Raw genomic sequence first — 23,788 nt, forward strand, 5'->3', positions numbered from 1 at the left:
CGAACTCAGAAATCCACCTGCCTCTGCCTCCCAAGTGCTGAGATTAAAGGCGTGCGCCACCACTGCCCTGCCAATTATGTATATTCTTATGTACATATATATTATGTATCAGGATCACCTGATGTTTACCTCGGGAAGCTTCCTTATCTATTATTCTGCAGGGTTAATTCCTCCCTAGCTGTCCCGCCCCCGTGTCTAGTTAAAAGGTAAACTCCAAATAATGTTCAGTGTGAGGGTCAGAACTGAGAGTAAAAATGCCAAAGTGCAGGCCTGTATTGGGGAAGTAGTGTCTGTTTCATTTATATATAACTTGTTGGGCAGAAGCCTCAGGCTGTTCCTCTCTAGTGACCCAGTTAAAGTGTGGGCTTCAGGTGCCAGGTGGTGCCTGCAGAACTGAACACAAGGGAGCCTTGTGTTCTCACATCCTTGACCACTTTTCACCTTCCGAACGGGAATATTTAAGTCCCCTTGCCTAGACTTCTGCTCAGGAAACCAGATCCCGAACTGAGTCTAGACTCTTACCTTTGTACATCATGTGCTATTGCGACAGCTCTTTCCATCCATAGAAAATTTCAGCAACTAGGAACTTTGCTTTGTCTTTAATTTACCTGTATTTGAGTATGCGCACATTTAGGATTGTCCCCTGAAGCCAGAAGGGGGCACCAGGGAATCCCTTGGAGCTGGAGTTGGCAGGTGAGAGCTGCTCAGTGTGGGTGCTGGGAACAGAGCTAGTCTTCTGAAACTTCTTAAGACCTTTTCTTTTTTGAGGAGTTTGGCTTGGTGGACAGTCTACCAATGAAGCCCAGGCTGGTCTGAAACTTAGAATTCTTGGGTCTCAATCTTCCTGATACTGGGATTACAGGCATGTACCATTTTCTCCAGCATAAAATAAAGATTATTCCAAGACACTAGATTGCCCCTTAGTCTACTAGTAAAACAGTTGTTTTGGCAGAAGAAGAAATTACTGATACATCAGCTAAGAATAATTTTAAGTATTTTACAGTTTTGAAATGTAATAATTGAGACAAAATATGGTCTTCCTCCACCAGTCTTCATCTCTGATCTTTGGCAAACTTTCTTCTCTGACAAAGGGACTTGGGCATCTCTGTCCTTTCTGTGGCCACTGTTTGGGTACTTTACCTTCTCCTACCCTCCCTGTTGTTGTCTCCCTGACTGCTAATGTATGCTCTGCCTCTAGGAAATTGTGCTTCTGTGTACTGGATTCTTAAAGTCCCAGTCCAGATCAATTGGGGTCCTACAGGTCTTGGTGAAGAGGTCACTTTGAATTAAGTTAAGTGATAAGTTCTCACAATGTAGCCCAGTGTAGTCCAGATTGGCCTCAAACTCCAGATCCTCCTTCTGCAGCCTCCAGAGTGGCTGTAGACCATAGCCATTCCACAGATGCAAATGCCAGGCTGTGAGCAGGTAGGTCCTCTTAAAGAACAGAAAGCACTCTGACCTGCTGGGCCATCTCTCTAGCCCCAAAAGAGAACCTTTTTTTTTTTTCTCTCAATAGTATCAATATGTAATCCTGACTGGCCTCCAAATTTATGTAGACTAGGCTGACCTCAAACTCAGCCTGGGAGTGCTGAGGTTCAAGCTACCACACCAAGCACTTTTATTCTTTTTAACTTTAAAGTGAGATGTTCTTTACATATTGGCCTGCATATTATTTAGTAGTATTGAAGGTTCTTTCATAGTTAAATACAATGAGGGGTGGTTGGGGGGAAGGGATAGGCTGATGGCCATATTATATATATTCCATTAAATAGATGACTTCTGTTTATGCAGCCAGCCTCCTAAAAATGAACATCATAATATTTTCCTCCTACATGAACATCACCACCTGGCCAAAGTCACTCCCCTTCCCAGGATACTCTACCCCTCCTGGAACAGTTTAGCATATTACAATGTTCTTTTCCTGAGCCTAGTTTCTCAGTGCAGCAGAGCCCAGCAACGAACAGTAGCCTATGGTTTCAATTGACGTTGCACTAACACAGTGCAACTGTTTAGTAATACTGACACATAATGTGCTCAGCTACCTTGGCTAGCACACACTCCTCAGAAGCCTATTCATCCTTCTATCTTTCCTATCTTTCCAGTGCCTGTCACTGAACCCACACTAGGCATTCAGTTCAGAGAGATGAGAGAGACAGACAGCATCCTTCATAACCTGGAGGAGTGGCAAGGCAAACTTCTCAGGTGTTCCCCAGTTCAAGAAACTAAATCCGGGCTGGAAAGATGGCTCAGCGGGGAAGAACACCAACTGTTCTTCCAAAGGTCCTGAGTTCAAATCCCAGCAACCACATGGTGGCTCACAACCACCCGTAATGAGATCTGACGCCCTCTTCTGGTGCAGCTGAAGACAGCTATAGTGTACTCATTTATAATAATAAATAAATCTTTTTTTTTTAAAAAAAAAAAAAAAGAATGAAAGAAGCTAAATCCATTGCCATGGATGTACTCTTGTTTTCTAGAAAGCTAGTGGTAGCAGTCATTCCCAGTGAGGGCTTCCCAGCCAGACCTGCTCCTCCAGAGTTGTTCGTGGTGACTCTGATGCACCCAATTTCTGTTTCTGAATCCACTCCACGTCAGGGTAATCTCTGGCACACATGGAACCCAGCAAGCTCCATGTTTGCTTGGCTATCCAATCTAGAATCTATTAGTGTGGGTGTGTATTATATTATCTTGAGAGAAATAATGAGAAATTTCTCTCTCTCTTCTTTCGTTCCTTCCTTCTTTCCCTCCTTCCTTATTTTTTTTCTCCTCTTTTCCTTTGTGAAATATAATTTGCCCAGGCTCACCTCCAACTTGCTGATCCTCTTGAGTTCACCTCTGGAGTGCTAGGATCCCATGCCTGTGCCATCACACCTGCTTAATCCCCAATCTAGGATAATTAATTTTAGAGTTCTTAATTTAGTGCACTGACCCCTATTGACATCTGTACTTGTCAGTTCATAGCTAAGTTCAATTTCAAACTCATTATGAGGCCTACCTGATGTTCTAGGATGCTTTAACTGTAGATTATATTGTGATGGGGATGGGGGCGGGCTCTACATCATTTGCTGGCTATTTCCTGCTGGGTCTCATGGGTCCTACCCACACCCATCTGTGCTCGACAAGCAGTTCCACTCCACTTCCCTTCAATTACTCCAGCTGCCTAGACTAGCTGCTCTCTTCAACTCAGGCATTTACCCCACCCACCCTTGAGACTCCCTGTTATACTTCTTAAATCAGGCCAAGAATCCTTGTTGGGGGTTCACTGTGTGTAATGACCCTTTTATTGTTTTTCCCATGAAACTAAGCTCAATGAAACAAGACTGGGTCTGCCTAACTCAGTTCTCAGCACCACACTGTTGTTAGCAAATTAGAAAAGTGGATTAGACTTGCTCTTACCCTGCATGGACTGTATGAGCCCTCAGGGTGGAGTTTGGGCTTGGTCAGCCCCCTAGCACTCGAAGAATGCTCCGCAGAGAGTGAGTTCTCCTGAGTGTCTTGGAGAAAGTCCCACCAACCGTTCCTTGCTCAGGCAGCAAGAACCCTTTGATTCCCTGAATCCTCACAGTGTCCCTAGAACATAACCTGTCTATGTGCGTGTCACCTCACTTCAGGCAGTCTGAGCCCTTGCATGGTCATTTGTTTCCCCGACTTCCTCTTCCCTTGGCTCTGAAGAGTATTTCACAGAAAAGAGGAGTTAAGGAACTTTCTCTGTGGTTCCTTAGCAACCTATGCATAGCCTCTCTCTTCTTTTTCCTGTTTAAATTTAGAAAACACTTGAGACTTAACAAAGTTGGGATGATCACCTGTAATCATCTCATAAATAGTCACTTGGCCCATCCATTCTCAATTTGGAAGGTATTCTGGGTTCTCTTGTCCTTTGTTTTTGAGACAGGGTCACATGTAGCTCAGACTACCCTCCAACTCTCTGGACCTGAGGATGACCCTGAACTCCTGATTCTCTGCCTTCTCCTTCAAAGAGGTTACAGGCATGTCCCACTGCCCCCGCCCTCATTTACCTAGTGCTAGGATGGAGATCCCAACATCACTGAAGCCAATATCAGGCAAGCACCCTTACTAGCTGAGCCACATTCCTCATCCAGGAGTTCACACCCCTCACACCCACCCTGGACCTCATTCTCACAAATGCAGATGAAAAGGTCAACACAGCCCGTTTCTGAGCTGTGGGAGCACACCTCCAAACCCGGAGCATTTGAGGTCTGCCTTCAAAATGGCTGGGGTAGAGAGTCTTGGCCAGTCTGTCCTCACAGGAAAGACTGAGGAAGCACTATCCGTTCTCCTCTGTCATGTGCCCCGCCACACCCCTTTTCCTCCTCGGCTGTCCAGAGGTCAGAAGCACAGTCATTTCCTGTCCCTTTTAGGGGAGGATTTTAGCCAAAGAAGCTCTTCACTTTGCTGGTCTCATGTTCTCCAGTGATCAGATTCTAGCATATAGAAACTTCCAGAATTCCACTTTAACCCCCAGCCTCATTTGTTGTCCTGTACAAGCATCCAGGGCTGTGGATGTAGCTCAGCGGTAGAGCACTCAGCCATCATACATAAGCCCTGAGTTTGAGCTGCAGTATTGCAAAGTAGCACTGATAATAAAGAGAGAGAAGAAAAGGAACGGGGAGAAAGATAGAAACGGGACATGTAGGCTACAGAAATCATTTATCCAAAAAGTATTGCTCTGGCTTGTTCCACAACAGCCTATGGAGATGTCGTGCTTGGAGACTCCGAAGATAAATTTCTCTTTATCCTTTTTCTTCTGAAAACTAGCTCTTGCAAGTTTGTTTGGCACAGTCCAAAAAAGAATTTTTTTTTTTTTACTTAAAAATTTCTAAGCCGGGCGATGGTGGCGCACGCCTTTAATCCCAGCACTTGGGAGGCAGAGGCAGGCGGATTTCTGAGTTCGAGGCCAGCCTGGTCTACAGAGTGAGTTCCAGGACAGCCAGGGCTATACAGAGAAACCCTGTCTCGAAAAACCAAAAAAAAAAAAAATTTCTAAACTAGGAATGGTGGTATATGCCTTCCTTCAGTCTTAGCAGAGGCAGGTGGATGAGTTCAAAGCCAGTATAGGCTAAATAGCAAGTTCTAGACCAGCCAGAGCTAGGTAGTGAGATCCTGTCTCAAAAAATACCTGGGGCTGGAGATATAATAAATAGAGTTTTAAGACAAATTCAAATCAGTATTTTGCCTATGTATTATATCTCTATGCACTGTATTTATGAATTTCACCCACTACACTGAAACCCAGGTAACACATTGGGTTAGAAATGTTAACACCATGTTAGAAATGGGTCTAGGTCCCAAGAAAATGACTGCACAATCCAAGGTATTTCATTAAGGCAAAAGGATTTACTTCTGCAGAAAGGTGTGTAGCCATACAGGCTACATGTAGTCAAGCAGGCAAGTCGACCTCAGAGTGGTCCTGCAAGGTTTTTATTCCTAAGGCAAAGGGATCCTGTGCCTCAGTGTGAGTGCGCAGAGTTTGGTCTCACACTCTTGGGCAGCTGGCTAACTCAAAATAGCACACCTAATGAACAAAGTACAACGTCTGAGAACAGGCTGCAACCTTGAGCATATAGTATTGACTTCAACAAGAGCTGACTGGTGGTTACAATGTTTCAAGTGGAAAATTGTCTTATTTAACCCTTTGATAGAAAAGGCAGCACATTTTGTTTACAGGGTCCACAGCCTCTAAATAGACTAAAGCCCCTCCTTATATTTAACTTGGTACCTCTACATTTAACTTGAACTTCAATAGTTTTCTATAGTTACTCTGCCTCCAGGGCTCCTACAAACACCCTGAATGCTCATGTCCTTTAAGTGAAATGGCATAATATTTCCATCTCATACACATCTCTGATATACTTCTGTTTGTTCATTTATTGTTTTTAAGGCACAGATAGGACAAAGTTTTCAGTCCTCCTAGCATCACACACACGTCCTGCTCAAATCTTCCTTCCTCCCTACCTCTCTTCAGTACCGGGGATTGAACTAAGGGCCTTGTGTATGCTAACCAAGTGCTCAAGTACAGATTGCTGTCTCTAGGCCTGCTCATATGTTTCAAGTTATCTCCAGATTACTGATCATACCTAGAGAAGAACTAGGAGTACAGCTTAGTTGGTACAATACTTGCCTGACATGCACAAAGTCTTGGTTTGATTCCAGCACTCAAAAAAATAACCCAGGATAATCAGAAGTTTAAGGTTATCCTAGGCTACATTGCAATTTCAAGGCTGGCCTGGGCTGCATAAGATCCCATATCAAGGGGGAAAACATAATAAATGTAAATTCTGTGCATAATTACCATACTGCAATGTTTAAGAGTGTAATGGCAAAAAAGTCTGTATGTGTCCTAATTGCAGACTATCGGTATCTTCTGTTTACAGCTAGCTGAATACTCAGATGTGGAGGGCTGACTATGTAGTTTCACTCCTTTCATTCAGATTTCCAGAATATGTAATAGGTTGATGTGCTGGCTGGTTTTATGTCAACATGACACAAGCTAAAGTCATCAGAGAGAAAGGAGCCTTAGCTGAGGAAATGCCTCCAGGAGATCCAGCTGTAAGGCATTTTCTCAATTACTAATAAGTGGAGAAGGGCCCAGCCCATTGTGGATGGTGCCATCCCTGGGCTGGTGGTCCTGGTGGGTTCAATAAATAAGCAGGCTGAGCAAGCCATGAGGCAAAAGCCAGTAAGCAGCACTCCTCAATGGCCTCTCCATCAGCTCCTGCCTCCAGGTTCCTGCACTGCTTGAGTTCCTGTCCTGATTTTCTTTTGCTGATGAACAGTGATGTAGAAATATAAGCTGAGGGGCTGGCGAGATGGCTCAGCGGGTGAGAGCACCGACTGCTCTTCTGAAGGTCCTGAGTTTGAATCCCAGCAACCACATGGTGGCTCACAACTACCCGTAATGAGATCTGATGCCCTCTTCTGGTGCATCTGAAGTCAGCTAAAGTGTACTTATATATATATAATAAATAAATAAATCTTAAAAAAAAAAAAAAGGAAGGGAGCTGAGGGCAGGAACACAGCTGTAACAGTTGTACACAAACCCCAACATAGGAACTGAACACCTGAGGACATAAACTCAATGGGAGAACACTTGTCTAGCATGATGAGGCCTCAAATTAAGTGCCCAGAACTTTATCCTAAAAAAATCAATAGGGACTGAAATAAGCTTGTCACACATAAAGGAGGTTATTAATATTATAGTGAATGCATATATGCAGCTTTGACATCAGCCCTCAAGGCATATGATCCAGGCTGTCCTGGTGGCTGGAGAACATCACTTTGGACAGATTTGTAGCAGATGGCTGCTGAATGGTACACTGGATGTTCACCAGTGAGCAAGGTAAGTTCCTGCCTCGTGAGGCCTTCATGCTGTGAGGAGAAACAAAGCACATTGAAAGAGGAGGGCTGCTGGAAGAATGGCCTCCCTCAAAGGTGTTTGAGCACGGCTTCTCTAAGGAAGTGCTGTGAGTGAGTGGTGGCCCAAATCAAAGCATCTCCATGGAGAGCCTTCTGGACAGAAAAGAGAGTGTATGTGTGTCTCAGTTAGGGTTTCTATTCCTGCACAAACACCAGGACCAAGAAGCAAGTTGGGGAAGAAAGGGTTTATTCAGCTTACATGTTCCACATTGCTATTGATCTCCAAAGGAAGTCAGGACTGGAACTCAAGCAGGTCAGGAAGCAGGAGCTGATGCAGAGGCCATGGAGGGATGTGACTTACTGGCTTGCTTCCCTGGCTTGCTCAGATTGCTTTCTTATAGAACCCAAGACTACCAGCCCAGGGATGGCACCACCCACAGGGGCCCTTCCACCTTGATCACTAATTGAAAAAATGCCTTACAGCTGAAGCTCCTTTCTCTGTGATAACTCTGTCATATCTGATCCATATCTCTCTGGAAGGGGTCTAGAGCCTAGTCTCCTTTCCTGTCAACACAAATATAGAGCCTTTCTCCCAAAATAGCGTGTCCTTGAGCCAGTAACCAGAAAAACTTTTAGCTTGAACTCCCAGAGGAATAATAATATAACCACAAAAGGCAAAATAACACCCATTTAGATAATTAAAACAATTCAAAGCAAATAAAGCAAACTAAACAAATGTTGTATGAGCCTATTTCCAGGCTCTCTCTTTATATAATTCTCAAGGCCTAGATTCCTACTGTCTGAGATAGGCTAGGCACCCTATCCCCTGCTTTCTGTCTAAGCCTATTCTTAGACTTCTAATCTGTCATGTCAAGAATATTGAACCCAGAATTCCTGTGGAGTCCATTGGTTGTTGGAGGCAGCAGCCTTTCTCTGCCTTCCTCTCTTTTGACAATAGGGGAATCTAGTATCTGTAAGCTAAGGCTCCCTTGAGTTTCTTTGTTTAAGGTTCCTGCACTGGAGCCACCATATCACTCACTCCTCTTGCTGAGAAACCAATTTTTCCCTCTTCTTAGAACTTTATCATTCTGAGTTTGTGATCAATCTGAGAATTTCATGGTGGCCAAGGCTACACAGAGGAACTCCAGCCCCCAAAAATACAAAATCGAAAAATTAAAATTAGGTGTCAGCTTTCTGTTTGCTGCTTGTGGTCCAAGATATGAGCCCTCAGCTCCCTATTCCTGCCATCATACCTCTGTCTTACTGCTATTTCTCCCCGTCGTTATGGACTCTGACTACTCTGGAACCATAAGCCCAAATAAACTTTCCTCTATACATTGAAAAAGAAAGTGGGCTAGGAAGATAACTCAGCAGGGTAATGCACTGGCCACACCCTGGCACCATCATGGAGATACAGGAGCCATGCTGTGGAAGCAGCTCATGTGTAAAACCAGTTCCCATCATAGGAGGTGTCTTAGTTATTGTTTTACTGCTGTGAACAGACACCACAACTCTTATAAAGGGCAACATTTAGTTGGGGCTGGCTTACAGGTTCAGAGGTTCAGTCCAATATCATCAAGGTGGGATCATGGCAATGTCCAGGCAGACATGGGGCTAGAGAAGCTGACAGTTCCTCCACCATATATTCCAAAGGCAGGAAGGAGAAGACTGCTTCCAGGCAGCTAGGATGAGGGTCTTAAAGCCCATGCCCACAATGACACACCTATTCCAGTAGGGCTACACCTGCTAGTAGTGCCACTCCCTGGACCAAGCATATACAAACCATCATGGGGCAAGCTCTTTATGTTTGACCAGTTTGACTGTACCAGCCCATTCAGGACTTTCAGATTCCTGGGCTTTGTGAGGAAGGCTGCCAGATCTCTGACAAACTCCTGCCAGGCATTGTTCGGCCAGGGAAAGGAGACTAGATAACTGATTTTTTACAAAGGTATTAAAAGCATACATTAGACAAAAGTCTATACAATAAGTGATGCTGGCCACACTGAGTAAACATCTGCCCAAGACTGAAATTAGATCCCCATCTCTCACTCAGCACATGATCCAAACTGGGCCAGAGAGCTTGATTTCATATTAATATGCTGGAACTGCTAGAAGAAGACATATCGAATACATCTAGGAACAAGGGACTTTTCTGAGTAAGAAATGTAAGGCTGGGAAGTTGGCTGAGTGGTAAAGTGACCACCTCACAAGCAGGAGGCTGGGGAAATGACTCAGCTGGGGAAGTGACCGCCACTCCCTGGGCCAAGCATATTCAAACCACCATACTGCTAGTCAATAAGTGGGCCAAGAAACTGCACAGATAGTTCTCAAAGGAGGAAATGCAGATGGATAATAAGTATTTTTAAAGTTCTAACATCTTAGACAGGCATGGCATTGCATAATTCCAAAACCAAGAGGCAGAAGCAGGTGGATCTCTGAATTTGAGACCAGTCTGGTCTACATAGCCTGTTTCTAGGATACCCAAGGCTACATAGTGAGATCCTGTCTCAAAAACAAATAAACAAGGTTGGAGAGATGGCTCAGTGGTTAAGAGCACTGACTACTCTTCCAGAGGTCCTGAGTTCAAATCCCAGCAACCACATGGTGGCTCACCCGTAACGAGATCTGATGCCCTCTTCTGATGCTCTGAAGACAACTACATTGTACTTATGTATAATAATAAATAAATCTTTGGGCCAGAGCAAGCAGGGACTGAGTGAGCAGAATTGACCAGAGCAAGCAGAGGTCCTAAATTCAATTCCCAACAATCACATGAAGGCTTACAACCATCTGTACAGCTTCAGTGTACTCATAGACATAAAATAAATAAATAAATCTTTTTTCAAAATTAAAAACAAACAAACAAAATCAAAACTGGACTGTGATAACACATACTGTCTTAGTTAGGGTTTTATTCTTGTGACAAGACACCATGACCAAGGCAATACTCATAAAGGAAAACATTTAATTGGAGCTAGTCACAGTTTCAGAGGTTAAGTTTATTAGCATAGTGGGAAGCATGGCAGTATCCAGGCAGACATGTGCTGGAGGAGGAACTGAGGACTCTACATCTTGATCTACAGGCAACAGAAGGAGACTGTGTGCCACAGTGGGGTAGCTTGAGCATAGGAGACCTCAAAGCCCACCCCCACAGTGAGACACTTATTCCAACAAGGCCATACCTCCTCATAGTGCCGCTCCCTTTATGGACCAAGCATTCAAACACATGAGTCTGTGGGACACATTGCTATTCAAACCACCACACATTTAATGCCTTTAGTCCCAGCAGTTGAGAGGTAGAGGCAGGCAGATCTCTATGAGTTTAAATTCAAGGCCAGGCTGGCCTACACAGAGAAACCCTGTCTCAAAAAACAAAAAGAAAGAAAGAGAAAGGACAGAAGGGAAGAAGGAAGAAGGAAAGAAGGGAGGGAGGGAGAAAGGAAAGAGGGAGGAAAAGAAGACAAAGTCCAACAAATGCTGGCTAAGATGTAGGAGAAAGGACTACTATTCACTGCAATGAGAATGTAACTGGTATAGCCATTATGGGGTCAGTGTGGAAATCCTCACAAAATCTAGAAATAGTGGTCTGGCTATGTGTTGCTGGGTGGATACCCAAAGGACTCTGTATTTGTTCCTGTTCTTTCCACAATACCAAAGGCATGGGATTGACCTAGATGTCTCTAGATAGGTAAGTAGAGGCTGGAGTGATGGCTTAGTAGTTAAGACTACTTGTTGATCTTGTAGAGGATCCAGATTCAGTTCCCAGCTTACATGGTGGTTCATAGCCATCCATAACTCTAGTTCCAGAGGATCCAATGCCCTTCTTTGATCTCTATAGGCAGCAGGCACATAAGTGGCACACATATATACATGAAGGCAGAACATTCATGTACATAAAATAAATCTAAAAAATTTTAATGGACAAATGAATCATGAAAATGTGGTACATATTCATAGTGGCATTTTATTCAACCATATAGAAATTATGAAATTTGTAGGAAAATATATGAAACTAGAAAATATTACATTAAGTACCGCAATCTAGGCTCAGAAAACATCTCACATGTTCTCTCAAGCAAAACATGGTTTCCTCTCTCATTCTCTTGTGCTCTTGCTCAGTTATTTAGCTGTTTTGTTGTTTGTTTGGTTTTGGTTTTGAGACAGTTTTATAAGTAGTCCAGGATGTCCTAGAACTCACAATGTATACCAGACTCAAGCTGGCCTTGAACTCACAGAGATCTTCTTGCCTCTGCTTCCCTAGTGCTGGGGCTGAAGGTGTGTGCCACTATGCTAGACTTGAATCCTAATTTCTAACTGTAAAACATGTCTATTTAAGTTGGCGTAAGTGCGGGTAGAGTCTGTGAAACTTGAAGAAGGCCCCTAAGATGGGAGGGTGCTTTAAGATAGGTGGGGAGGATCCTGGACCGTGTGATACATAAGTGGAAGGAGGAATACAGGACATACCTGCAATGATATAGCAGGGACAGAGGAGAGCAGGGAAGCAAACCAAATGTACATGTGAAATGGCATAAAGGGACCAGTGGACTGGATCAATTCGATTCTCAGCACCTGCATGGTAAAAGGAGAGAAGTCACCTCCCTCAAGTCATCCTCTGATCTCCACATGTGACCACCAACCCTCAGCCAGAATGATAAAAAGCCTTTTTTTTTTTTTTTTTTTTGAGGCAAGGTCTCTCTATGTAGTCCTGACTGGCCTAGAAGTTTGGGGGAGCTGGAGGGAGGAAGTGTCACAGGAAGCCCATTCCTTTGTAATATTCTAATGTTCTAGAGAAGGGTAGAAGCAGCAGCAGCCCTGTGGGAACCCAGACAAAGCACCAGCCTGACCTAGAAGTTACACCAACCCACCTGTGTCTCTCCCCAAAGTCCCCAAGTGCTGGGGCTGTAGGCATGGGCTACCATTCCTATCTAGACTTTTTTTTTTTTTTTTTTTTTTTTTTTTTTTTTTTTTTTTTTTTTTTTTTTTTTGAGACTGGGTATCACCTAGTTTAGGCTTGCTTCAAAGTCACTATATGAATCCTCTTGCCTCTGCCTCTCGAGTTGTGGGGTTACAGGTGTGTGTGCCCAAGCCTGGTTGATGGAGTGCTAAGGATCCAACCAGGATTTTGTACAAACCAGATAAGCATTCTACCAAGGGAGCTATCTTCCCAGCTCCAGACTTAAATATACTAGGATTTTGGAAGTAGGGGAAATGGCATGATGCTACTGCCTCTTGCCCTCTACAGGAGCTGGTCCGGCAGCGAGGAGTCCTAGAACACACAGAGAAGATGGTAGACAAGATGGATCAGGATTTGAAGATGAGCCAGAAACATATCAACAGCATTAAGAGTGTGTTTGGAGGATTTATCAACTACTTCAAACCCAAACCAGTAGAGCCTCCACCTGAGCAGAATGGCAGCGTTGTCTCCCAGCCCAACAGCAGGTGAGTGGAGCATCTGCATCTAGATACATGAGACAGTAGAGACAGGCTCTGTGGAAGGAGTGCCATTAAGGTATCCTGGAACCCCATGGGTTACTCATGGGAAGGGACCTACTCACCTTCAGACTTCATCTAATTCATGAAAAATACTGCAGTCTTAGAAAGTTAATCATGGGCTAGAGAGATGGCTCAGCAGTTAAGAGCACTGACTGCTCTTCCAAAGGTCCCGAGTTCCAATCCCAACAACGACATGGTGGCTCACAACCACCTATAATGAGATCTGACGCCCTCTTCTGGTGTATCTGAAGACAGCTACAGTGTACTTACATATAATAATGAATAAATCTTTTAAAAAAGAAAAGAAAAGAAAGTTTAATCACAAAAATGTGACTCTTTTTACAGACTATTTCTTTTTTTTTCTTTTGTCTTTTTGAGACAGGGTTTTTCTGTATAGCCCTGGCTATCCTGGACTCACTCTGTAGGCCAGGCTAGGCTTGAACTCAAAAACCCACCTGCCTCTGCCTCCCAAGTGCTGGGATTAAAGACATGTGCCACCACTGCCCAGCCAGACTATTTCTTTATCAAGTCATTCCAAAAGCCAGACATAGTGGGGCCTGTGTGTAATCTCAACTGTTGAAGAGACTAAGGCAGGTAGATAGCAAGTTCAAGGCAAATTCAGGCAATTAAGCAAAGCCTCATTATAGGAAAAAAAAATACTGATAAGCCAGATGTGACGGTACATACTTGTGATCAGAGCAACTCAGGAAGCTAAAGCAGGAAGACCTAGCTCTCAACACCAGCCATGAGACCAGTCTCACAAAACATAACAAAACAAAGAAATCTATCTCTATGGCTGGGCTGCTGATATGGCTCTCCAGGTAAATGTGCCTGCCGCCAAGCCTGGTGACCTGGGCAGAAACCTAAAATAAACTCCCAACAGCTTTCCTCTGATCGCCACACATATTTACACATACAAAATAAATGTAATTCAATGTATCATATATACATACAAACATGTACATATGTAGGTTAGGAATGTGGTATAATAGTAGAAGGCTTGCTAACATGTGAAGTCCATCCCCACCACCACACAAAATTAATCATACATCCGTAATGTTCCACACACATATGAGTATGTAAAAATCTCCTTCCCATCTTCTCTATATCTAACCTCATCTGCCCATTAATTTACACTTTAAAATTATAGATTGTTTACCTCAAAAATTTTGAGCAGAAATACAGTGAAATCATACAAATGGACCTGGCAGGCTTCAGCACGCCGTGTTCAGTTATACGGCAGGACTGGGGAGATGGCCCAGCAGCCAAGGGCACTTGTTGCTCTTACACAAGACCAGGGAATTCAGTCTCCTATTCTGAACCCCGAGCACCAAGCACACACATGGTACACATACATACATGTAGGCAAACATAAAATAATCTTTGAAAAAAAAAGTATAAGACAAAAAGAATTGGATATTTGTTAAAACACATGACCACTATTCATACCTCAGGTCATTTTTATGTTAGATTGTTTTGTTTCGTTTTGTTAATTTTCTGTGTGTTTGTGCAGGTAAATGCAAGCCACAGCCATGTGCAGGACACTTATAGGAATTCCTTCTCTTCTTCCTCCCTGTGAGTTCTAGAGATGGAGTTCAGGTTGTTCCATTGAGCAGCAAGCATTTTTCTGCTGAGCTGTCTCTCATGGGCTCTTGTTTTGTTTAATTTTTGAGAAACAGTTACAAGTAACCAATGGTGGTCTTAAACTCACCATTTAGCTGAAGGTAATCTTGAACTCCTGATCCAAATTCTGGGATATGGTTTTGGACCTCCTCATACAGCTTGAAATACCATTGTAATAGTAACTGTGGATATGTGGGTTGTGGATGTAGCTCCATTGGCAGAGTGCTGGCCTGAACCTCCAGCACAACTTAAACTGGGCATGGGAAAAAGACACATGGGCAGGATCCTTGAGCGAGGCTGTTTTTTCGCTCCACATCGTTAGCCTCCAATGATAGAACACTGGTGAGGGAAGGGCTGCTGGGACATTTGCAACAAGTGCATCCCCATCTCAGTTGTCCAGAGCTAGTAATTCTGCAGAGCTGTATTTCTTCACAGAACAATTTCTGAGCAGCCTCAGATCATTTAGAAAGCCAGCTCTAGGCCTTTGGCAAGTTTGTTGCTTTATTCCCAAAGCTATTCTTGATATAGCACCTGAGGGAAAGATAGGTTTTCTCTGTGTGTCCCAGACTGGGCTGGGACTCACAGAGACTCTCCTCCTGCCTCTGCCTCCTGAGTATTGGAATTAACGGTGTGTGTAGCTATTGCTGCCATTACCTGGTTAAGAAATTAAATTCTTTTTAAAAAATTATAGCCAGACGGTGGTGGCGCACGCCTTTAATCCCAGCACTTGGGAGGCAGAGGCAGGTGGATTTCTGAGTTAGAGGCCAGCCTGGTCTACAGAGTGAGTTCCAGGACAGCCAGGGCTATACAGAGAAACCCTGTCTCGAAAAACAAAAATAAAAACAAAAAATTATTAATGTATATGGGAATGGAAAGGTGACTCAGTGGTTAAGAGCATTGGCTGCTCTTTTAGAGGACCCAGAACCCATTCCCAGCATCTGCATGGTGGCTCACAACCATTAATAACTACAGTTCCAGGGACTCTATCACCATTTTGGCCTCTCAGGACACTAGGCATACATGTTGTACACAGATATATACATAGGCAAAACATGTGTAAAAACTCAAAATAAGGGCTGGCAAGATGGCTCAGCGGGTAAGAGCACTGACTGCTCTTCCAAAGGTCTGAGTTCAGATTCCAGCAACCACATGGTGGCTCACAACCACCCGTAATGAGATCTGACGCCCTCTTCTGGTGCATCTGAAGACAGCTACAGTGTATTACACTGGAGCAAGCGGGGCTGTCCTGAGTTCAATTCCCAGCAGCCACATGATGGCTCACAGCCATCTGTACAGCTACAGTGTACTCATACACATAAAATAAATAAATAAATCTTTAAAAAAAAAACCTAAAAATAAAAGTCTAAAAAATATTTTTCAAAAGTTATTCGGACATAGTGACATATTCCTTTAATCCTAGCACTTGGGAGGCAGAGTTTAAGGCTAGCTTGCTCTACATAGTGATTTCTAGGAGAGCTGGACCCATATAGTGAGATCCTGTCCTTTAAAAAGAAAATAAGCCGGGCAGTGGTGGTGCATGCTTTTAATCCCAGCACTTGGGAGGCAGAGGAGGAAGGTTTCTGAGTTTGAGGCCAGCCTGGTCTACAGAGTGAGTTCCAGGACAGCCAGGACTACACAGAGAAACCCTGTCTCGAAAAAAAAAAAAAAAAGAAGATGGTTGCCTGCTGTATAGGTGCTGAGAACAGAACCCAGGTCCTCTACAAAAGCAACAAATACTTTTAACTTCAGGGACATCTTTCTAACTATTGGAGTCTGGGAATTGCCACACAAACCATACATACACCAATTTCAGTTAAGCAAGAATAGTTTATTATTGGGGGCAGGAGAGATGGCTCAGTGGGTAAGAGCACTGACTGCTCTTCCGAAGGTCCTGAGTTTGGATCCCAGCAACCACATGGTTGGTCACAACCATCTGTAATGAGATCTGACACCCTCTTCTTGTGTGTCTGAAGACAGATACAGTGTACTCACATACATAAAATAAATAAATCTTTAAAAAAAAAAAAGCAATAAAAGAGCAGCCAAAGAGGTGGCTCAGTGCAGCTTCCAGCATCCACGTGATGACTCATAACTACCCATAACTCCAGTTACAAAGAATCTAATGCCCTTTTCTGGGCTCTTATGTGGTGTGTATACACCGCCCCACACACACACAGTCAAAATAACTGTCTTTAATTTTTCTTTTAAATATATTTACTCTGTGTGGGTGTGTGTTTGCCTACATGTGTATATGTGCACCAAATGCGTCCATAGTGCCTGCAGAGGTCAGAGGAAGGCATCTGACCCCCTGAAAGTAGAGTTATAGCCGGCTTTAAGATACCATGTAAGTACTGGGAACTGAACTCAGGTCCTCTGCAGAAGTAAAAAGTACTCTTAACCACTGAGGCACCTCAACAGCCCCACAAAAATAAAGTCAATTAATAAAGCAACAGAAAAGGGAGGGAAATCAGTAAAGCAGTAAAGAGGGAGGGAGGGAAATACTAGCTGGGCTGACTGCTGCACACCAAAGGCAGTGCACACTGCTGTCCAGCAGCTGGGCTCTGGACTAGTGTTTTAGGGCCAGCCGAGGTTATAGAGAACCCTGGGTTTCATTTGTTTCTTGTGTGTGTTGGAGGGGGGCTTGTTAAATTGTTTTGTTTTGTCTTAATCTGTGCCTAGCTGTGTATGTCTGTCGCATGTTTGTGAATACCTACAGAGGTCAGACAGAGTGTCAGTTTTAATGGAGCTACAGTTACAAGTGGTTGTAAGCTTCCCTGTGTGGGTACTTAGATCTGAACTTGGATCTTCTGGAAGAAAAGCAAGTGTTTTTAACTGCTGAGCCATCTCTCCAGCCCTGAGACTCTGTGTTGGTTTTGTTTTTTGAAAGACTTAAGTTTCTAAACTGACATTACCTATCATTCAGAGCATGTGGTCATATGTACAAGCCATTCGTTGCTTATGACTATAAACATGTGATGGGTTTTTATGTTATGTATATGTTATCACAGTTTTTAAAATGTAGAGCCAGGGCTGGCGAGATGGATCAGCTGGTAAGAGCACTGACTGCTCTTCCGAAGGTCCTGAGTTCGGATCCCAGCAACCACATGGTGGCTCACAACCACCCACAATGAGATCGGACGCCCTCCTCTGGTGCGTCTGAAGACAGCTGCAGAAAATTACGCCAGAGGGAGCGGGGCCAGAGCGAGCGGGCCGGAGCAAGCCTGAGCAAGCCTGAGCAGAGGTCCTGAGATCAACAGCAGCTACATACATGATGGCTCACGGCCATCTGTACAGCTACAGTGTACTCATACACATAAAATAAATAAAATAAATCTTTAAAAAAAAAAAGTAAGGAAAATAGATAGTGGGTCAGTTTTGAGTAATTTCCTGGCCCTTCCTAAAAGGTACCCACTTGGTCATTTCATACACTTTTTATCAACCTGGCTCTAAGGACTCCTTGTCCTTTGTAAGGTCTTCCTCAGCCCACTGTGTGGCCTACACTATTCCCAGAATGTTCCAGAGAGGTCAGCAAAGGAAAGAAAGCATTGGCTATGCAACACAAAGGGACCATGGAAAGATGGGTAACACTGCTTTGCACACACTGGCACAGAGATGACACTGTTGTGGGGGTGTCTCCTCTGATTTTTTTTTTTAATTTTAAGATTGAAAGAAGCCATAAATACAAGTAAAGACCAGGAAAGCAAGTACCAAGCCAGCCACCCAAACCTCAGAAGGCTACACGATGCAGGTAAGTGAGGATATGTATAAAATCATGTCTGGATCCTTGTGGGGATGGGTCTCTGGGTTTAACCTGAAGCACCAGTACAGGGACAGCCACCCCTCTACAATGATGGGCAGGTGCTCCAGCATCTAACATCCCACATGCTGAGCAATGACATCAGGGACACGGTGTTCTTGGGGAACTGTAGGCATGTGTTTCATTGGGGTTCCTCCTACTCACTGCCCATGGAGTCTGAATAAAGAAAGTGGGAATCTGTATCCCATTGAACATGAACCCTCTACAGGTGTAGCTCTGAGAAATTCTAGTAGTAAAAAAAGCCACTATAAAGCTGGGCATGGTAGACCACAACTATAATCCCAGCACTAGGGAAAAAGAAGCAGGACAATCAGTGTTTAAGGGTAGCCTCTGTTGCATGTTGAGCTTGTGGGCAGCCTGGGATATATGAAACTCTGCCTCAACAAACAAAACAAGAAGCTCTCTCTCCCCCCCAAAAAATCCAACTAATTATAGGAACAGTGCTTATTCTAAGTAAAATGGCTCTTAGAGGTGTTTCCAGGGCTCATGAGTATGTCAGCAGTGAGAGGAGTCCTACAACAGACATCTCTTACCAGGAGTCAGCTACCAGTGCTCAGTGAGTCCACAGGCTGGGCTTCAGTCATCCCAGTCTATTGACAGAAGACTGGAGGTTCTGCAAAGCCTGCTCCCTAGTTAAAAATGAAAGCTCGGAAATGCTGGTTCTGCTGTTAGTGACAGAATCGGCAGCCTGGTAACAGGGCAAATCTGTTTTGTCTGGGTTACCAGAAGGTGCTGCATGGGGGATCTTCCCATATCGATCAAGGCGATTTGGATAGTTCTTCGGGGACTCAAGTGATTCTAATTTGTGGCAAGTTGCCATTAAAGCCAGCCATAATACCAGGCATGTTGGTATACATGAGCATAGAGGCAAGATAGTTAAAGGCTATTTTCCATTACCTAGAAAGTTCAAGGCCAGCTTGAGATACATGAGACTTCTAGGTGGTGGTAGCTCATGCCTTTAATCCCAGCACTTGAGGGGCATAGGCAGGTGGATCTTTGAAAGTTCAAAGCCAGTCTGGTGTGCAGAGCAAGTTCTAGGACAGCCAAGGCTACACAGAGAAACCCTGTCTCAAAAGACAAAATAAATAGATAGATAAACAGATAATAGATAGAGATACATGAGATGTCTCAAAAGAGACAAAGCTAAAATCTCCAGTCCTCATGTAGATACCATTCTGTGTTCCTGTAATCCCAGAATTGCAGGGCAGAGGCAGGTGGATCCTAGCAACTGGCTGGCTGGCTAGTCTAGCCAAAATGATGAGCTTCAGATTTTATGAAACACTGTCTTTTTTTTAGAAACTAAGGTGAACTTTTTTATTGCTGTGGTAAAATATCAAGACCAAGGCAACTTTTAAAGGAAGCGTTTGATTGAGTTTATGGTTCCAGAGGGTTAGAGTCCATAGTCCCAGCAGGACTAGTTACAAGCTCACGTTCTGAACACAAGCAGGAGACAGAGAGAGCACTGGTAATGGTGGGAGGCTTTGGAAGCCTCAGAGCTCTTGCCACATGCCACACCTCCTCCAAAAGGCCACACCCCCTAATCCTCCTCAAACAGTTTCATCAACTGGGAATCAACTGTTCAAACCTGAACCTCTGGAGGCCATTTTCATTCAATCCACCATGATGGAGAACAACAGAGGAAGATTTTCGGTGTTCTCTGATTTCTTTATGACTGTGCATGTTCACTTGCACATATAAGTGCATATATACCACACATGAACAAATAAGAGAGACCTGATGGCTATGCATGGTGGACACACCTATAATCCCAGCCCTCAGGAGACAGAGGGAGGAGGATTGGTGAAACTTTGAGTTCAACCCAGGCTACGCAGTGAGTCCCGGGGTTAGCTGGGAAAACATGGGGAGACTTTGTCTCAGAGAGAGAGACAGAGATAGAGACAGGGAGACCTGATGAAGGAAGAGTCAGAAGCAAGACAGGCTGACATAAACACAGTTTATTCTGGAAAGGCATAAACCGAGGGAGAAAGAAAAAACTGAAATATACAAGGCCCAAGGAAAGCCATTTCACTGTCATGCCCTGAAGAAGTACAAAAAGATCCTCCATCCAAAGATTCAACTTGAGGGCATTAAAGGTGGCTCTTATTGTGTGGCACATGCTAAAAGAGTAAAAGGAAATGGATGTTCTATAGAGAGATTGGCTTCAGTAGTTAGTGCTGGAGGAAATGCAGTCAGACCCTTTGTATCATAAGACCCATATCTTTTAATTCAACAAACTGATGGTGTAAGATATTCAGGAAACAAACAAAAAAAAATCATAATGAGCGTCCAAGCACTGTAGACAAGGCAGGAGGTCAAATGCCACACTGAACTGTATAAGATCTTGATTCTTCCCATTAGTTCCTAAACAACGAAGCACTTACTCTGCGTTGAATATTGTATGATACAGAAATGATTTCATGTATGAGAGGTACATTGAAACTGTATTATTACACAAGGAATTTGGGCATCCCCAGCTTTCAGTATCTCAGGAGGATCTTGGAACAAATCAAACACAGATAGTCAGGGACAACTGCATGCTAAACCTACTAAGAGATATTTCCCCCAAAGAAAGAAACTAGTGACTGGGAATGGTGGTTTACACTTAATCCTATCATGTGGGAAACTGAGGCAAGAGAATGGCCATGAGTTCAAGTCCAGACTGGAACACCATAGGAAACTGTCTGGGGGGGGGCACGAGGGAGAGGGAAAGGGAGGGAGGAGGGAGTGAGGGAGGGGAGAGAGAGAGAAGAAAGACAGAGAGAAGAAGGGGGAGGGAGAAGGAGAGAGGGAGGGAGGAAGAGAGAGATGTGGTAGCATACAACTTGGGAGATAGAGATCAGTAGTTCAAGGCCACTGAACTATGACCCTGTCTCAAAAAAAGAGGGAGGATATGTTTAGAAATGAAATTTCAAGGAACATTAAGGCAAACATGCATTGCCTAGCATTTCCTTTTTCTTGTTTAAGTGAAATGATAACATAAAAATAAATTTCCAACAGAACAAAAAAATCATTAATCTCAATTTTGTAACATAACTCCATTTCCTTTGATTTCTTTGAGACAGTCTTACTATACAGCCCTGGCTGGTTTTGTATTTATGATCCTGCTGCCTTAGCCTTCCAAGTGCTACAAACCACCACACCAGACAACAGTTTTGATCTTTGCTTTTTTTCTGTTTTTGTATGGTTTTATATGGTTTTCTTTTTGTTTTATTTTATTTTGTTTTGTTTCTTTTGAGATTGAGTCTCTTTTAGCCCAGACTGGTCTCTAATTCATCTTGCTCTATGTGCTAGGATTACAGGCATGTACCACCATACATGGTAATTTTTAATCCTGTCTCTCCCAGCTCTGCCAGGTGTAATAGCATGCCCCTATAGTCCTAGTTATTTCAGAAATAGCTTGAGCACAGAGTTTGAGGTTAGTCTGTACAGCATAACAAGGTCCTGTCGATCTCTCTCTCTCTCTCTCTCTCTCTCTCTCTCTCTCTCTCTCTCTCTCTCTCTCACATACACACACACACACACACACACACACACACACACATACACACACACAAACGCATACGCACATGCACACAAGGTAAGAACAATTTGTGGGACACCTCAACAGAAGAGTGCTTGCCTAGCATGCACAAGGCCTGGTTTTAATCCTCAGAATTAAAAAAAAACCGTGTGTTCCTAGAGCTTGCCTATGAGCCTACAGTTTTGCATTGACAGTTCCTCTGTTATATACATTTACATATCTAACCAAGTGACTTGTAATTGAGGGTCCTTGATCTGTTAATGTTGAGGGACCAGCTGGAGCTCAGACTTGTCATCTCTAGCCTGTAAACCTATCCTGTTCCCACTCCTGTTCCTCTGCATGGCTCAGAGCCTCTCTCCTCCTTCTTCCCACCCCTGTAGTCCTTTCCTAGTGTTCCTGGGGATAGAGCCCTAGGACTTCTGAAAAGAAAGAATGGACCGATTTCATGAAGCAGCAACAACTCAGTTTACTGTCCCTCTGGTGTTTTTTCAGAACTAGACTCGGTCCCCAAAGGACCTGCTTCTACTGTGAATACTGAGGTTTACCCAAAGAACTCGAGCCTTCGAGCTTATCACCAGAAGATCGACAACAACCTAGGTAAGTTTGGGAGCTGCTATAGCTTCCAGCCAGTTTGTGCTGAGCACAGCAGGAGCACACCAACACTGACATTTCATGTGTAGACGCATGTCACACCCCACAGTCACCTCCCTGTCACTGCCTCCCATCTCAGGAATCTGTCCACTTCCCCATTCCTGTCAGTCCAGCATGAATCCAGACCAGACCTAGGCATCTGTGTGCTTAAGTGCATCCAGGATAAACCACACAGCCTTCGCATGGGTGCTAAGGATCTGAAGGTCCTCATGCTTGCTCGGCAAGTGCTCATACCCACTGAGGCATGTCTCCAGAACCAACCATGCTGCTTTATCTGAGCCTTCTTTTCCTGTCCCTACTGTTCTCAAATCCATGAAGTTTCATGAGGCATGGGTGACTCCTTGTTTTACTTTCCAGGAAACACAAGGGCACAGGTTTCGAAGACCTCAAGAGACATAGTATACCAGGCATAGTCCCAGCTTCCTGGATGGCTAAGACAGGAAGGAGGATTGCAAGTTCAAGGCCAGCCTAGAAAATCTGTGAGCTCTTGTCTTGAAATGAAAAGTATAAAGAGATTAGGGATATGGTTCAGTGTAGTGTTCTTCTCTAGCATATGCAAGGCTCTGTGCTTGATTCTCCAGCACCCAGGGGAAAAATGCCATGTGTACCAGTGACCCCTGTACTCTTCCCACATTGCAGAGGCAGGGAGGACTTTGTGGCTTCAAGGCCAGCCTGAACTGCTTAGCGTGTTACAGCCGGACTATACTTAAAAAACAAACCCTTAACAGTGGTTGTCCAGAGAGAGGAGACGCACAGTGACCTCTACCTACACTAGCTACATATCACAGTGTAGTAAATATGTTTCTTTTCACTTCGGTGTACTCTGAGAAACATATGCTACGGACTGGGGCACACAGCCTCTTAGGCAGGACTCTCTAATCCAGAGGCACTGTGACGACCTATCATTTCCTTCTCACAGATGAGCTGTCCATGGGATTAGGCCGCCTGAAGGACATAGCCTTGGGAATGCAGACAGAAATTGAGGAACAGGACGACATCCTTGACCGACTAACAACCAAAGTGGACAAGTTAGACGTCAATATAAAAAGCACAGACAAAAAAGTGCGGCAACTCTAGAGACATGGAGGAGGAACTCTGCTCCATCCTGATGAGAAGATTCAGAGGCTCTCTTAAACTCTTAATGGATGTCGCTTACTACATAGTGTGTAATATAACACGTTTTCAAATGTGGGTCTTTGAAATTTTAGTTTCAATGGGGAAAAATGTGTATTCCAAGTTTAGTAAGACCACCAGCTCTAAAGTTCTGTGAGCTGTCTGCTGAGTTTTAGTCTAAGTAGAGAAATTGTGAA

The 23,788-nt window shown here is 43.9% G+C and overlaps 1 protein-coding gene across 1 annotated transcript in view; it reads left to right on the top strand.

Annotated features, from left to right (window-relative positions):
* Snap29 (synaptosome associated protein 29) overlaps positions 1 to 23,669 on the top strand; it is a 24,375-nt gene extending 706 nt beyond the window's left edge. The window contains exons 2-5 of the mRNA XM_031363275.1: positions 12,617 to 12,813; positions 18,153 to 18,238; positions 22,320 to 22,424; positions 23,398 to 23,669. Coding sequence (XP_031219135.1) covers positions 12,617 to 12,813; positions 18,153 to 18,238; positions 22,320 to 22,424; positions 23,398 to 23,555 — 546 coding nt within the window. The 3' untranslated portion in view covers positions 23,556 to 23,669. The remainder of the gene's footprint in view (positions 1 to 12,616; positions 12,814 to 18,152; positions 18,239 to 22,319; positions 22,425 to 23,397) is intronic.
* The last annotated feature ends 119 nt before the right edge of the window (positions 23,670 to 23,788 follow it).

Source organism: Mastomys coucha, unplaced genomic scaffold (assembly GCF_008632895.1).
Source record: "Mastomys coucha isolate ucsf_1 unplaced genomic scaffold, UCSF_Mcou_1 pScaffold12, whole genome shotgun sequence".
Lineage (NCBI taxonomy): Eukaryota > Metazoa > Chordata > Mammalia > Rodentia > Muridae > Mastomys > Mastomys coucha.